At 45.6% G+C, this 15461-nt stretch overlaps 1 protein-coding gene across 3 annotated transcripts in view; it reads left to right on the top strand.

Annotated features, from left to right (window-relative positions):
* The first annotated feature begins 10455 nt into the window (after nt 1–10455).
* LVRN (laeverin) overlaps nt 10456–15461 on the top strand; it is a 40806-nt gene continuing 35800 nt past the window's right edge. The window contains exon 1 of one of the 3 annotated variants that reach the window (XR_005102063.1): nt 10456–11339. Coding sequence is in view for 2 of the 3 variants with exons in the window: in XM_037374512.1 (XP_037230409.1) it covers nt 10684–11339 (656 nt within the window). In the remaining variant the exon portion in view is untranslated. The remainder of the gene's footprint in view (nt 11340–15461) is intronic. The other 2 variants (XM_037374512.1, XM_037374511.1) reach the window with 2 other exon arrangements.

Here is a 15461-nt window from a genome sequence, read left to right on the forward strand (position 1 = left end):
CAAAATAGGAGCGTCTCAACTACATGTTATGGGTTATCTTTACATTGAAATACGTTATCTCCAGTTTGATCAGCAGAAAAAGCAATAGAAGAATTAGCAAAATATCAGTGATGTTACTCTACACAGTGGTCACCAAAAATTTGCTGCAGTAGAGTGTCCGTGCTGGTGTCACTTTTGGCCAGCCCTGGAATGACTTCCTTGCCTTCCATGATTCATGTCAAAATAATTTTGTGTTTTTATACTTCCACTTTCCTTGTTAGTCATTCCTCTCCATTTTTAAATGTTTTGATTTATGGAAAAATACCCTATTGAGGCTCAAAGTAACTGTAAACTTAAGTTGTTGGGATGTGAAGCCATGTACTCTCTATGCTGAAATACATCTTTGTACATCAACCACAGTGGGAAAAAAGCCTTTTCTGTGAAGTGTCTGTTTATAACCTCTGAGATGCTGTCAGCTGAAGTGGAGTATGGAACAGTAGCCATCTGAAAGGGAAAGAGAACACTTCATTATATTACAGAAATAAACACTTTGGAGTTCACATTTTATTGGCATAGCCACTATTTTGAGCACATGTTGAGGGAAGAAGTCATGCAATGAGGGACTGGAGGGAATATTAAATGAGTGGATGGACTGAGGGTGTGCTTGAAAGGGGTAATCAAAACCAGGAGGGCTTCATACTTTAGAAACGGAAACACTACAAAGCATAGACTGTTCATCCTGGACATCTTTTGGAACCTCCATAAAATGGGTGTGGGGTTAGTAATAAAAACTGAGCTTGCTTGAAAAGCTTCCAATAGCTCCCATGAGATCCCCAGAACAAAAGTTATTTTAAAATTCCTTTTATAAGCGTGCCCATGATAATGCTGATACAGTTATATTGGACATCTGCTAGGGCTTTCAGATGTATCTCTTCTTCAGGGTCAGCTTCAGGGAGTAGGACATGGATCTTGTGGGACTCAGGTTTTAAGTTCTGGTTAAAATTGAAGTTGCAATTGTAGGGTTGCTTAATTTCCATCAGGAGTCACCCCAGGGAAGAAAATAAGACCCATTCATGATGTTAGGGGCTGGAACTGAAAATGTGTGCATAGGTCCAGTTGTTGTCCATTATTGTTCTTATGCAAGAGCTCTTTCTTTTGTCACAGCACTGGAGTATCCCCTGGAAAGGCCTCCATCCATTTTCTTCATTTTGCCGTGTAGGTCTCGGTCTGGGCATTACAGTGGTGCTGTTGAGACAGGATGTGATCTCCTCCTTTCCGCAGACTATAAGGAAATAAATACATGAGCTGTGCAGTGGTCCCTCCAGAACCAGGAGTGACTGATGTAAAGGCCAAGAGTGGTGTCTGATGCTAGAAATAAATCCTTGAAAAAAAGGGAGACCTAGAGGCATGCTGGCATCTAAAGATGGAAATGACACTGCGGCAGTATGATACCAGAGCAGTAAAGGAAGTGTGGTGAACCAGACAAGCCTTCAAAGATACGAATGATAGTGACTTGGGACAGCTGTGGGAGAAGTGCCTTAAGAACTAAAGTTCATAAAAAATACACCAAACATCTTTCTTTCCAAGTAACTGATTGAATTATACAATATATCAGTCACTAGCTGACAATTTACGAAGTAATACAGGTATGTATTGTAGACAAGCAATAAAAAGAGAGGCAGGTGGCTTATTCAGTTTGTCCATTATCAGCTTCCCTTTCTCAGTGAGGAGTCCAAGAATGCAGTTTTCTAAAACCTGTCTGACTGGCTCACTGTGTGAGGTCCAGTCACCTCAGCAGATGTCCCAAAGCCTTGCCGGGCAGTGGGATGGGTGTGCCACCCTTTTTCAGAGGGACTGGCACTAAAAAACAGTGTTCTTCCCCAATGTCAGCATCAAGCTACTCATAGCCTGAAGGTCTGAATGCTTTCCCAGAATGTACTTGTTTTCTCATTGGTATTTACTTTGGTTTGTCTGCCTGCTAGGCTTGGCTTTTTTCTTCCTTTGCAGATAGATGCTTTCAGAGTGAAGATTGTGGCTAGCAGCCTGTTTCTGTACTTTACTGACATAATTCTTTCTGTTTGTAGAGCAAACTAATGACATGTTACATGCATCTGAACTTTCTCAGGTTGAACTTGGCTTAGTCTTTGGCCAGTTATTTTTTGTTTGTTTGGTTGGTTGTTTGGTTGGTTGTTTTTTTTTTTTGGTGGGGGGACTGCTTCTGTCACCACTGTACAGACATGAAGGATTTGGGATCCTCCTTTTCGTGACATGCCGGTCTGTCCTTCATAGAGAATTGTTAATTTGATGCTTTAGATTGATTATAAATGGCAGAAGTTCCCCATCTTGACCTTCTAGTAAAACTGTAGCATTCCCGCAGCTAGACTCTAATCAACCAGAAACTATCCCCTGAATAAACTGGTGATCCAGCCTGCTACCTTCTAAGCCCTGTGGCTTCCTATCATTTCTTGTCACCTTGCCATCAGCTGAGTTTTCTTCTCACTGATCTTCATATCACTATCTCCATCTTCCTTAGAAGTGCATCCTGCCTGTGTTTTCGTAATGCCTTTCCCTTATCATCTCAGAAACCACCACAGCACGCTTGGGAGTTGCATGCATGGATCAGCCTGCACTCCCAGGTATGCAAAAAAGAAAGATTAGAAATATTTCTCCAGCTCTATTACTGTCACTGAACTATCCTCAGAGGCAGTCTATAAGAAGCTCTTGTTCTTGCAATTATAGTTTTAAAAACACAGACAAATGCACAAAAGTGGTATTTTATTAATGGAAGGAGCCATTCAGAGGCTGACTCACATTCCTTATTCTGTTGTGATCTTTTCTGCACCTAAGACAGGGGATAGTAAACAGCAGTAGTATTTTTTTACACACAATTTTAGGTACACACTTTATTCCTATCCTACTGTGAGTGGGGATGTCCCATTTCTGTACCATATTCTATGTCACATTTTCGTAGGAAACAGATTTGTGTAACAGCACAGGGTACATCCCCTCCCCAAGTCTATCTACATGTAAGATTTATGAACTGTATTTTGTAATGCATGCATTTTAAAACACTTCCATGACTGCTGTCACATACAGGTTTTCTTGTGCTATGTTGCATGCCACAAAGTACAGAGATTTGCCAATAATACTGAAACTATTTGCCAGCCAATCATACAGGCTTCAGCAAACATCTTCCTCTTTTTTGTCTGAATGGATCAGAGAATTAGGGATCAGATGAGATCAGGTTTAGGGGTTGCGAGAGCAGACCTGGCAAGTAGGAATAGAGAACTGCAATGGGATTGCAGGCTGCGCGAAGGCAAGAATCGTAAATAGGCAGAGTGCTCTGAGATGCAAGAACAACAAAGAGTTAAAGTGGAGACATGTTTTATTTAATTTATAAATCAGGCTCAAGCCTTAGTATGTTTCCACCAAAGATCTGCCAGAAAGAGGCCCTGGAATAGAGGCTTCCTACAGTCTGTAGGGATACGCAGAGCTCTGGCCAATTTCATCACAAGTTGACATGTAGCCACATTCTGCAGTGAAGCACAGGTTTGTTGGACTGATAAAAGATTTGGGGAGTGTTTTGTGAACTTCAAGATACACTTCAAGAAGTGTATCTTGCAAAATATAATACCCATATTCTGGACATGATGGCTATCTGTAAGCTTTAAAGCTGCTGAAGTCTTGGGTATTTAGTTCTCTGCCAGCATGTGAATTCACATCAGTAATTTTCTGGTGTTCTCTAGTCTAAGTGGTTTAATGAAGATTTTAATAGGAAAAGAAACCTGTGAGGAAGCAATTGTCCTCATTTCTCAGTAATTTTAGAAAATTAGGCACATCACAAACTGTAGAAAATATCTTGGTTTGCAAACTAAGAGGAGAGATTTCAAAACAATCTTTCATTATCTGAAGTGTGTATATATTATTATTATTATTAATTATATTATTATTATTATTATTATTATTATTATTTTAAAGATGGTGATGAACCAGTGGTGCTCACTTTAGATACAAAAAAATGCTGTGTTGCAGAACTAACTCTCAGCACAGAAAAAGCAGGCAGTTTCCTAGGGCAGTGGGGCAAGAAATTTTAAGTTGATGTATGCAGATAGGGTGGCCCTGATGGAGTGGATCTATAGAGCAAAACAGTTGATACAGAGGACCCAGTCCTCAAAATGTATGCATTTCCAGGGGGTTAACTTCAGATCAGCTGTGGTGTCCTGGATCTCTCTCTTCTGGTGTCCAGGACTGAATGTCTGTTGGTGGTTGGAGTGCATGAGGTGCACCAGGAGACCATTTTCAAAAGTCCTGACAAAGACCGATCATTGCCCACAGCTCTGGACAGGCAGACTAGGTGGCACCTGTCTAGTGCAGATGAAGGGATTAGTTCCAGCACCAACAGCCATTGCTCTCTCTTCTGCTATATTCCTTGTAGTGACAGGAGAGCAAGCTGGACACTCAGAGGTTCTGCTTATTTCTTTCAGCTCGCTGTGCAGCTCTAGGGCTGAAGTGAGCTACGTGAAGCATTTCCTGTACTTGCCTGTTGCATTCTCAGACTTGCATACCATCCAAAAGCCCTACTCACAACAAAAGCAGATGAAGGGAGAAGAGACGCCTGTCCCTGGTCCAGCTTCGTTGGTCCAACTCCATAGGTGAGAAATAGTTTACACTATCTCAATATGTCACTTCCCCAAACTGTAGCTTTCTGTTCCTCCCATGGAGCTGATAGAATGACTAGCACTCAGGGGGCAAATGCTGCATTCCTGGTTCATTTCAGTGAAGCAGAAAAATACCAGGCATCTGAAGGACTGTAAAACAATTAATAAAAAGGGCCAACAACTTTGAAAATGCCACCATTCATCATATATAAGCAATAACGATCTACTGACATTTAATGCCATTTAAAAAAAACCCAAACACTTGCAAGTTATTTCTGGTGAAATGTTTGCTCACTTTCATACAGTCTCACCAGGCACAAGCCTGAAAATGCTGGCATATTTGGAGAAAAGCTGATATGTATTCAAACTGTTTTTAATTGTGGTAACAATCAGAAAACATTAAATTTCACAAAAGGAAAAGTTAAATGCCATCTGGAACAAAGTTTCACATGTTGAAAATGAGTCATGCATTCACTCGTCATTTTCTTATTAAATCCTTAAATTTTTTTTCAAAACTTCTTTCTAATTGGAAGTGTATTGTTACTTTTTTTTTTTTTTTTCTTGCTAAGCAAACTGGTGAAAGTGTGATACACTTCTTTCCCACACATCCTCAGTTGCAAGACTTGGTTTATCAGTCCTATTGATTGCCTGCCACAGCTCAGAAGCCAACTGACAGAGTTACCAACTATACAAAAAACCTACTGATAAAACTGCAGTGTCCTTAATTCCAGCTATGGTGTAATTTTCATCTCCTGCTCATATTCTGGATAGTGTTTTTCATGTCTCCTGTGGTTACTTCTTGGTTACTTCCCATACTGTTCTGTGGGTCTCTGCCTGTTCCCTGGAAAGGCTTTCCTGCCATTCCCCTCTGAGGAGGGGGCTTTCCCAGATACCACACCTTCAAACAGGGCTGCAGGCCTCTCTTGCCCCTTTGAGCACTCTGAGCTGTTTGGAGGGAGTCTTCTCCAGCTCTGGGTGCAACTCAGCTCACTGGACAGATTGCCTATTTTGTTAACACTCTGTTTTGTGGTTCATCATTACCTCATTTTACCTATACCATTTAGGGATTACTCTGTTGTTTTCCACAAGCAGAAGTATCCAAAGAATGGTTTTGCCTCAGTTGCTGTCTTTTCTTCCCTGGTGAGAATTGTTGCTGCTACCCACCATCTGCTGTGTAGATCCAAATCATCACATTGGCACGTATCTCCACAGAGGCAGTCAGTGAAGCCCTGGTAAAAACTTCACAGCTCGTTCGTCAAACAAGAATAGAATTTACAACCGAATTTTTGTATGGTTTTGTTACTCTGTGAGACAGAGGATTATCAGTGGCCTGTTGGTCTGAAACACTGAGGAGTATCTTTTAATCAAAGCATGAGTGAAAACTTACTTCAATTACAGTATTAGACATCATTACCAATAATGGCATCATTTCAAGCATGCTTCCCTACATGCAATTTTTTAATTAGATGCATGGCTGTCTGTGGTGCAAGTATTTTTCCTTGATCACATCATGACCACCATGCAATGAAAGACACCTCACTCCAAACAGTTAATCTGAGTTTTCAATTTCATGTTTTTTTGACGATACTCCAATGCTTGTTCAGATTTGACCCTTTTAAAATTGGTAGTCTTCTCCACGTTACCTTTCTGTACTGGCCTGTACTGGCCAGTTAAGCAATCTTGTCAACTCATACACAGATCCATGGTCAGTAGTTACTGTGCCAGCTTGTAAACGTTGTATCTACTGGCAGATCTATACAGGGAGTGTAGAAAATCTGTTTAGGACAGAAACATTGAAGCAGAGGTTTTGGTGGTTTGTTTGCTTGTGTGTTTCTTTATTATTAGGGAAAGGAGACCTCATTCTTTCAAGTCTAATTTCAATTACTTGGTAACTAGTATCACCTGTGTTGTCTTTGATATTGAAGATACATACTCCATGAAGGACAATGCCAAGTACTCATCCTGAGCCTGCAGGAAAGCTGCAGACTTCTTTGACATGTCCAGTAAGAAGTTATGGTCCTCACTAGCTATGTATGTCCAGCTATAGCTCACGCTTCTTACTTCAGATGGCTGGGAAACCTGAAATACCCACTAAATCGGACCTTCAGAGCAATAGTAAAGGTCTGCTACTTCAGCATCTCCTATGAAATAGCTCTGCCACAGATACTTCCAGGCATTACAACATTTTCAGCTCTGATATATTTTTGGCTCTGTTAAAGAAGGAGAATAAATGGTGCACAGCAAATTACAGTGCATAAAAGAGCAGACCAAGGCAAAAAAATAGTAATTGGGATTTCATGGACTTAGGTGGTGCACATGGATCCCTTATGACTAGGAGTGTTGGTCTGGCTTTGTAAACAGAAAAAATCAGGCACCTGCCCAAAACCTGAAGAGGAAACAAGATCTACTGTTCTGTTAGAAACACAGTTTCAGGAGTGCTGATCACCCCTGACTGCCACTGTTGGAACTGCCACACGTGCCATCACTCAGAACTTCTCAAATTAGGTTGAACAGATCACTAGCAATGTGATTTAGGGAATAATTTTTCAGCCTAACCATTATTTCACATTGCTTAAACATGTTGCATTCGGTATATGTAAGATTTATGATGATATCAAAGTAACAATACTATCAACCTGAAAATCATGATGAACTTTAAGGATGGGTCATTGTAATATTTTGCTAATGAAATTTCATGTCAAATTTCCTGGCCACCTGCCACATGAAGTTTTGTTTACCTTACTGCACCTTAACAGATAGTAGGTCCCATGCTGTCATATGTAACCTTTTTCTGTTGTTTAAAATTCAGTGGACAGCAATGGGACTTTGAACAGCTAGTGAGAATGGCACAGACCCCTTCATGACAGTAAAGATAAAAACAAGACAGTAAAGTTTGTCAGATGCTTTGGTGTCCTTCAGAGCTGTCTGACTTCTTTTATAACAGGTGATTTGTTTCTACCTTCAGATGTGTACCGGAGGCTTCTGCTGAGTTAAATACAAGCCTCCCGTTTTCATCCAAGGTCAGCATTTGGGCTGAGCTATGGCCTGAACAAAAGACTGTGTTTGACAGGCTGTGGCCAGAGTGTCTGTCCTGGCCCAGAACCTCCTGCAACTTTGATTTCAGAAACATGTCATTCAGACATCTTAACTGCACAAATAAGTTCAGGAGGATGGTGAACAGTAATACTTGCTACTCACACATTTTGTACTGCATGCAAAGCATTTTCCCATTTCAAACGTGTGTGTGTGTGTGGGCAGCAGTCATGGGCTAGCAAAAGCCTTCATCCATCACTCGCTTTATAAGGTAGCAAATTACTTGGGAGGAAAAGGTAGTTAAACAACACTTCTTAAAATGTTTACTGTAACCATTGTGTTTGTATTATGTGTTAATTAAGGACCAGGTTTTAATTCCCCACTACAAAAAAGAGAAAATAAAGGACGTTTTATGGATATGAACTGTAAACTTTCAAACACAACCTGCATCATGAAGGGCAACCTTCCTGTGGGGTCTGCACTACTTACAGGTTTACTACTGAGCAGTTGTGCTGATTTTCATAGATGTGAAATGAAATGCCTCACAGTTTTGATTTTGCCTCTGCTTTGTTTTGAAGGGGTAAGTGGATGAGCATGGTTTTACTGAACAATGTTGAGTGTGTATAAAAAGACATTTGGAAAGCAGGGCATGGAAATACTGCATAATTTTCTGCAGTGTCTGCTCTCTTGCTTTAGAAACACTGGTACACTTATGTGATTTCTTCTTCTCATCACTTCCTTCTTTATAACACTGTCTTTTCTTTCCTGATCTTTGTGGGACCTCTTGATCATTCATCTTACCTGGTCTCCATAGTGCATCAGCATTTCCATGGGATGGAGCAACTCTGGACTGGCACAACACACTGCTTCCCAGATTTACATTGACATTATGAGGGAAAAGATAGTTTCCTAAATACTTGAAAACATTTTCTGTGAAATCTTTTAAGTGACATCCAGCAGATCATACTTGTTTGAGGGCAGTTTGTTCAGGGCTGTTGTGTGGCTGCAGGTCCAGCGACCGCCAAGAAGTTTGTTGGAGATTGTTGCAGTCTTAAAGCAATATAGCGGGTGTTGCAAAACATGCTAGGAGAAAAGGAAGAAGCTGCTGATGTGCAAGATGAAGAGTAAAGGTGTGTGAGGCATGTACAAGGACAGAAGGGGGACAGGATGGTGGGTTGAGTGAAAGAGTACGGAGGCCTGAACCAGAGAAACAGAGACAGGTCCCAGGGTGTGGGGGGAAGACTGGGGTAGATGAGAACAAAATGGGAAATCAAGCACAGAAACAGAAACATGGAAGTTGAACTGTATGAAAGAGAACAGCAGAAGATGGGCCAGTGCCAGAAGACAGTCTGTTGGAAGCTAATGGGTAACAGCAGCAAAGGCATTGGTGCAGGCAGCAAACGGGGCGAGAAGAGTGGGAGAACCCACAACCAGTGCAACAGCCTGCTAGAGGGGATCACCTCCATTCCTCAAGTGACAAGAAAACAACAGATGGTGGTCTTCTGTTGGAAGCCCAGACTTTCTTTGTTCAGTGGCTCAGAGCTATTCCTTAGACCTATAGCAGCCAGCCCTGCTGAGCCCTGAATGAGGGAAGCAGTAGCTGTTTTTCTACAGGACCATAGGAAAGGTATCTCTCTCAATTAACAAATATATAAATTAGCAGAAGGGATAACCTTTAGTGTTAGGTCATTGAGGTGAATTTACTTTAGGCAGTTTAGCTTTAACTCTGGCAACAAAACAGACTGCAATACCTAATCCAATGCCTTGATTTTGTCAACAGAGCTGTTTGGGGCTGAGGGTGGCTGTTATGGTGCGAACCACAAACCCAAAGGAATTGACTTGGCTTCAAAACAATGGGGGGTGTGGGGGTGTGGTGTGTGCAAATTAAAAAAACAAAAGGAGGGGGGAAACATGTTGTAACCCAGATTAAAAAGCATCGAAGGCAATGGCATGCAAGGGCCACTGCTCCTGGCTACTGCTCCTTGTCATGTGTGGCTCATCGTGATTTAAGAGGTAGCTGTAACTGAGCAAAACAAACAGGCAAGTTTTACAAGGTGGCAAAGGTTTAATTGTGCAATCTCGCTGGCAATCCGGCCTCAACTCGTCAAACCCTTTAAGTATGTGTCTAACTGGGAACGTGGGATTAATCCTATTGATTCTAACAGGGTTAGCTATGTGTGTACAGCACTGTGTTTACAGCCTCAACTGAACTATGCAGGGAAGTGAGGCTCTGAAGGAGGACGATTTGCCAGAAACACACTTTGGTCGTGCTTTTTTCATTTAGCAAAGATTTTTCAGGCCTGATGCCCTTCTCTGAAATCTTTTAACATGTATGTAGATTTCCCTCTAAAGCTGATCCACTCTAACCGCAAACCTCTGCACACCTCAAGCTGTCCCCCACAATTTTCTCATCCATTCTGTTGCGATTCCTTACGGTGGTGGAAAAGGACGAATATTTGTGGGCCGGGGTTTTGTTTTCCTTTTTCCGCTGCTCCCGTCGGGGCGCGGGGAGCCCCCAGCTCCAGCCCGACGGCCGCCCCCCGGTACCGAGGCTTCCAGAAGCCCCGAGCTGCCGCCCTGCGCCCAGCCCCGGCCCGGGCGTGCGGGGGGCGCCCCGCGCCGTCCCGTCCCGTCGCGTCCCGTCCCGTCGCGTCCCGTCCCGTCCCGTCCCGTCCCGTCCGTGCACCGCCTTCTGTCTGGCCGTGCCGCGAGCACTCATCCTCGGGGGTCCTCGGGCACGGCCCCCGTCCGGCCGCCGGCAGCGCCCCTGGGGCTTCAGGGGAACTGCGCCGCGGCCTGCCGTCGCGTCCCCGCCCGCCGGCTGCTCCCTCGCCGCCGCGCTGCCACTGCCCGCCGCGCCCCGCTCCCGGCGAAGGGGCCGGGAGTCCCCGCGCTGCCACCCCGCCGGAGCAGCCCTCCCGGAGCGCGGGGGTGGGACCCGGGGCCCCTGTCTCGGCCCGGCCCGGCGCGTCCCGCCCTCAGAGGCGCTCACTCCCCCGCGCCGCCGCCCCGTATGTACCGGACGGCGCGGGCGGCCGGGCCGGGCAGAGCGGCGGGGATGGGTCCCCGCGGCGGCCGCGGGCTGTACGTGGGGCGGAGGGCCGCCGCCCTGCTGGCCGCGCTGCTGCTGGCGCTGCTGGCCGCGCTGCTGGCGCTCGCCGCCCTCTACGGGCGCTGCCGGCAGGAGGCGCCGCCGCCGCCCGCCTGGCCCGCCGCCCCCTCGCCCGCCGCCCCCTCGCCCGCCGCCCCAACGGCGCCCGCTGCCGCCGCGGGCTCCGGCCGCCGCCTGCCCCGCCACCTCCTGCCGCTCCACTACGACCTGGAGCTGTGGCCGCGGGTGCGGCCGGGCCAGGAGGGGCCCTTCACCTTCAGCGGGCAGGTGAACATCACGGTGCGCTGCCGGCAGGACACGGACGCGGCGGTGCTGCACAGCTCCGGGCTGCGGAGCCGCGGGGCCGCCGCCGTGCGCGGTCCCTTGCCCGAGCCCGGCGCCGCCGTGGAGGTGGCGGCGCTGCGGCAGGAGGCGGCGGGCGAGGTGGCGGTGCTGGAGCTGCGCGGCCGGCTGCGGGCCGGGCGCCGCTACGTGCTGCAGCTGGGCTTCCAGGGCCGGCTGGAGGAGGACCTCGACGGGCTCTTCCTCACCCGCTACACCGACCAGGGACGGAGCAGGTAGGCGGCGGCCGCCGCCCCAGGGACCCCACGCCCCGACGGCACCCGAGGACCCCCGGCCCCGCGGCGGGGTCGCCCGTGGCGTGGGGGCGTCGGAGGCAGCGCCGGGGGCTGCCGCGGCTCCGCGGACAGGGTGCCAGGCCGTGCCGGGGCCGGGCGGCACCTGCGGGCGCAGCGGGCGGCGGGAGCGGTGGCTGCAGGGCACGGAGGCGCTGCCGCAGCGTTCCGCAGCCGCTGCGCGGGTGCGCACGGCGGGCCGCAGGGGCCGCCTGTCAGAAGCTGCGGGCCGTGCGCGGTGGCGATGCGCTTCTCGCCGGAGTGCGCCAGCTCGGGTGCCCGGGCTTGCTTTCCTTCAGCGGCTGGCAGATCCGCCACACCGGCCGGCGGTGGCTCGGCGAGACCACGCTGCGGTGGGTTGCAGAGCCCTCGTTTGCGGAGGCTAATGTGGAGCTGCTGCGCCGGGGGTGGTCTGGGAGGGCTCGCTGGGGGCCTGTCAGACAGAGATCTGCCTTTGGCAGAGGAAAGGGTCTATCTCAACTGGCCCAGCAGCGTTTTCTGGACTGTTTCTCTCTTTCTGTGCCTCTGGCAGCAAGGTGTCAGGCAGTACCTACACCCAGTGTCTGCAAGCCGTGGCCCAGCTCAGTCTTCATCCTGGCCGCACACACGTCGCTGTGGCACTGGCAGCTCCTCACCTCCTGACCGGTGTCTGTGGGGAGCATGTCTTTATCTAGAACCCGGTACTTCAGATGTCTGTTTGATTTGGGCATGAGTTTAGAGACTATGACCACATGCAGTTTCAGAGGTGTGGTGGGAGCTGGGTGAGTGGCCGCTGTAGACAGCTGGACTTCGTAGGTGCTGTCATACCTGAAGCTGTTCGGCTGTCATCACGCCAGTGACTTCCTCAGTGAGTGCTGTCAGGATGTTTTCCTTTTCTTTTGAACTGCAGAATCAGTGCTGGGGCAGTGTGAGCTTATTAAGCAGTCGGTCACCTAGAAGATATTTTCACCCTCAAAATAGTGCTTGCTTATTTATTTTTCTACTGGGAATCTTCTCAAGGTGAATTGCATTAGATACAAGTGAAACTTGAGATTACGATTTAAATAGTTCCAGTGGAACATGAGTTTCTCAAAACAGGTGTTTAAAGAAGAGGCAGATAAATTGCTTATTTTAAAGTTATTTCAATTTTAGTAATCAAAGATGTCGTGAATTGCTGAGGATCAGCAGTGAGTCAAAAGGAAAACTAGAGTTAAAGTTCAAGTGTTCTTGGCTCCCAGCCTATCGATGAGTCCACTAAAATAAACTGTATTTCATCAGCTTGTAGACTTCTTGTTCAAGCAGGTAATACTCAGTTAGCCGCAAGATCCATACATGCAAATCCCTGTATGAGTAGTAATAATATGAAACCACAAAATAAAGTTAATAGTTTTTATTGAAATGGAGGTGGGTTTTCTGCAACGAGTTGGCTTTACAGCAGCCAGCTTTTGTGTAAATCGTTGTTGATACCATTCTCTGCCACATCTGGAAATTAATTTAAGTAGACTTTTTTTTTTTTTTTAAGAAAAAGGAGATAAGTTGATTAGCCTTAGAGAAAAATGTGGTATAGTAATAAGTATATTTTGGAAATATATTCTGTTTGTCTTTGGTTGTTATTTCTTCATTCATTGATTGTCAGTCACAGGATTATTCGTACTATTTTTGAGTTAAGGAAAATCTAGAACACTTTGCTTGATTTACATGAATTTAAAAAATAGCCAAATAGGTAAGAAAGGAACAAGCATTTAATACTGTTTTAGTGTGCTTTCTGGTGCTGTGTTAATCCAGCCAAATTCTATCTAAGAAACACTGAATTAGACTATGAAATTTTTTGATTCAAACTGTGTGAAACTCAGAACATCCAAAGAAAAAAGCTATTGTCAGCTGTGCTGCCACATTAGAAAATAAGAAAAAAATATTTTTAAGTCATTAAAATAATGTGTATATCCAATTTCCAATTGTTTAGTGGATTTATGACAATTGTTCCATTTCATTCTTGGCTTACCACGAAGCACTAATGAAATGTGAGACTGCAGTCTGGTTAAAGAGATGCCAGGGGTGTTCAGTCACAGAAATAAGTCAAAGGAAATCTACTGATTGCAGATATAATGTTTTGGTTACTTGTTCCTGCCAACATTCCTGATACTTTTGCATGGATTTTGCATATCTTTTCTGCTTTAAAAAGGCCTTCTCTGAATCAAGAGTATGCAACAGTATCTTGTTATTTTTTCCTTCACTAAGAATTGAGTCATCACTTTACCAGACATTTTCTAATCTGGTGGGGTCCAGTTACACTGGAGGGGGTTTACCTTCCTTTTTTTTTTTTTTTTTAAAGGAGGTGTGTTTTGAGGGATATAGTCTGTAAGGTCTAGCAAGCTGTTAATCGCGAAAGAATTTGGATTCTAATGGATTATATAGATCAGGAGCGATTTAAAAACATTCAGTGCCTTTCAGCTGTCAGTACAAAGCCTGTTACTGTTCTGTGAGGAAACCACGATCTCCAGCAGACTGTCCTGTACCTCTTCTAAAGTGACTTGTACCTGGCTCCGGCAGACCTTTGGGGTCTGATTCCTGCAAAGGCTTCAGACTCCAGCACCTGACTTAAACCACCAGCAGCAACAGACAATATGCCGTTTATCTACAGTCACGCAGACTCCTGTGCGCTAGGAGTTGTACTGGTTTTTGTAATTTGTGCTTGTGGAACTGGTACAGACCTGTCATTTCAGGAGAGTATAATTAGAGAAGGGCAAGCTTTCAGTAGGCAGATAGATCCTGAAGAGAAGCAAAACCCCCCAGAATGTTTGTTCTGTGTGGGCTTCGGCACCAGATTTTTTCTTGGTCAGATATCCCCACTGCTCTTGGCAGGTTAGCAGAGTTAGCTAGTTGACACGAAGTACTGTTCCCTGTCCTCTCTCCAAGTCAGAGCTGGAGCAGGCTGGCATGGTGGTGTGGGAAAGCGGTTCACAGACAGCTGTTTTCAGAAGTGCTAGCCTCATGTCTGTGGAAAACAATAAACAAAAGCCAAACTAATTTCCAACACAGAAATTGTGTGTTACCAGTTTGATCATTGATGACTGCGTGTGTTTTTACTGCTGTATCCGAATTTGTACTACGCATCTGATCAGGTCTTAACACACAAAAGAAAACTTAAAAATGGGAGCGCTCTCTGTGGATAGTACACAGCCCATGTCTGCAGTGCTTGCAGGAGCAAAGGAAGTGAAAAAGCAGGATGATCCCACTTCACCAGCACCAAGTATTTGAAGGCTTTCCTGTTGAAAAAAGGAATCTGCATTCTGCATATAGCTGGGGAAGTCCATGCCGGCATCTGGGCAGGCAGAAAGATACAGAAACTGCTTTTGCCCTTCTTCTCTAGGAGTGCTGGCTCAAACATACACAATGCAGGAGGTTTGTTGTAACATCAGTCTGTGTATAGATCTGGCACTGCTGTGAATGAGCTCACGTATACTACTCCGGGGTTAGAGGATCCCTGTGGAGTATACTGTGAAGCACAGGCTCTATGTCAGTGTTCATCATCCTTTGGGAATTTTGCTTGTTAGCCACTGCACATGTGTCCTATGCAACTGCTATAAAGTACTTGACTGGATAGGGCTAGTATTAACAGGCATCCCAGAATGTAATCAAACACAGTATTTGTGCTGATCTTTATCAATTGCTTCTGCACCAATTACTATAATGAGGGCAAAGGGGATTAGAACAGCATTGGTATGGTTAATTGTGCCTCAGAGCAGGGGATCTGAAGTTCTTAGGTCTGTTATATATGAATCTGTGGGTAAGACCATCAAAGGTATGGGACAGAAATCAGAGCAAATAACAGGTTTGGTGTTTTCTCAGGCTGCATGTTACTAGTGAGCGCCATTCACCTGAAAAAGGGAAAGGGTGTTGGGGACAGCTGCTGCACAGAACAGGATTCTGCTCACTGTAAAGCTCCCTTACTTTGAGCCGCTTCACTTGTTTTACGTGTTTAATTCTGATATATTTTTAAAGTGGAAGAAATCAGATACGAAAGATGCTAACGCAAAGCCCCCTTATGCTATCAGTATTACAAATAAAATTTCTATGAGAAGGCAT

The sequence above is a fragment of the Falco rusticolus genome, chromosome Z, assembly GCF_015220075.1.
Source record: "Falco rusticolus isolate bFalRus1 chromosome Z, bFalRus1.pri, whole genome shotgun sequence".
Classification (NCBI taxonomy): Eukaryota; Metazoa; Chordata; class Aves; order Falconiformes; family Falconidae; genus Falco; species Falco rusticolus.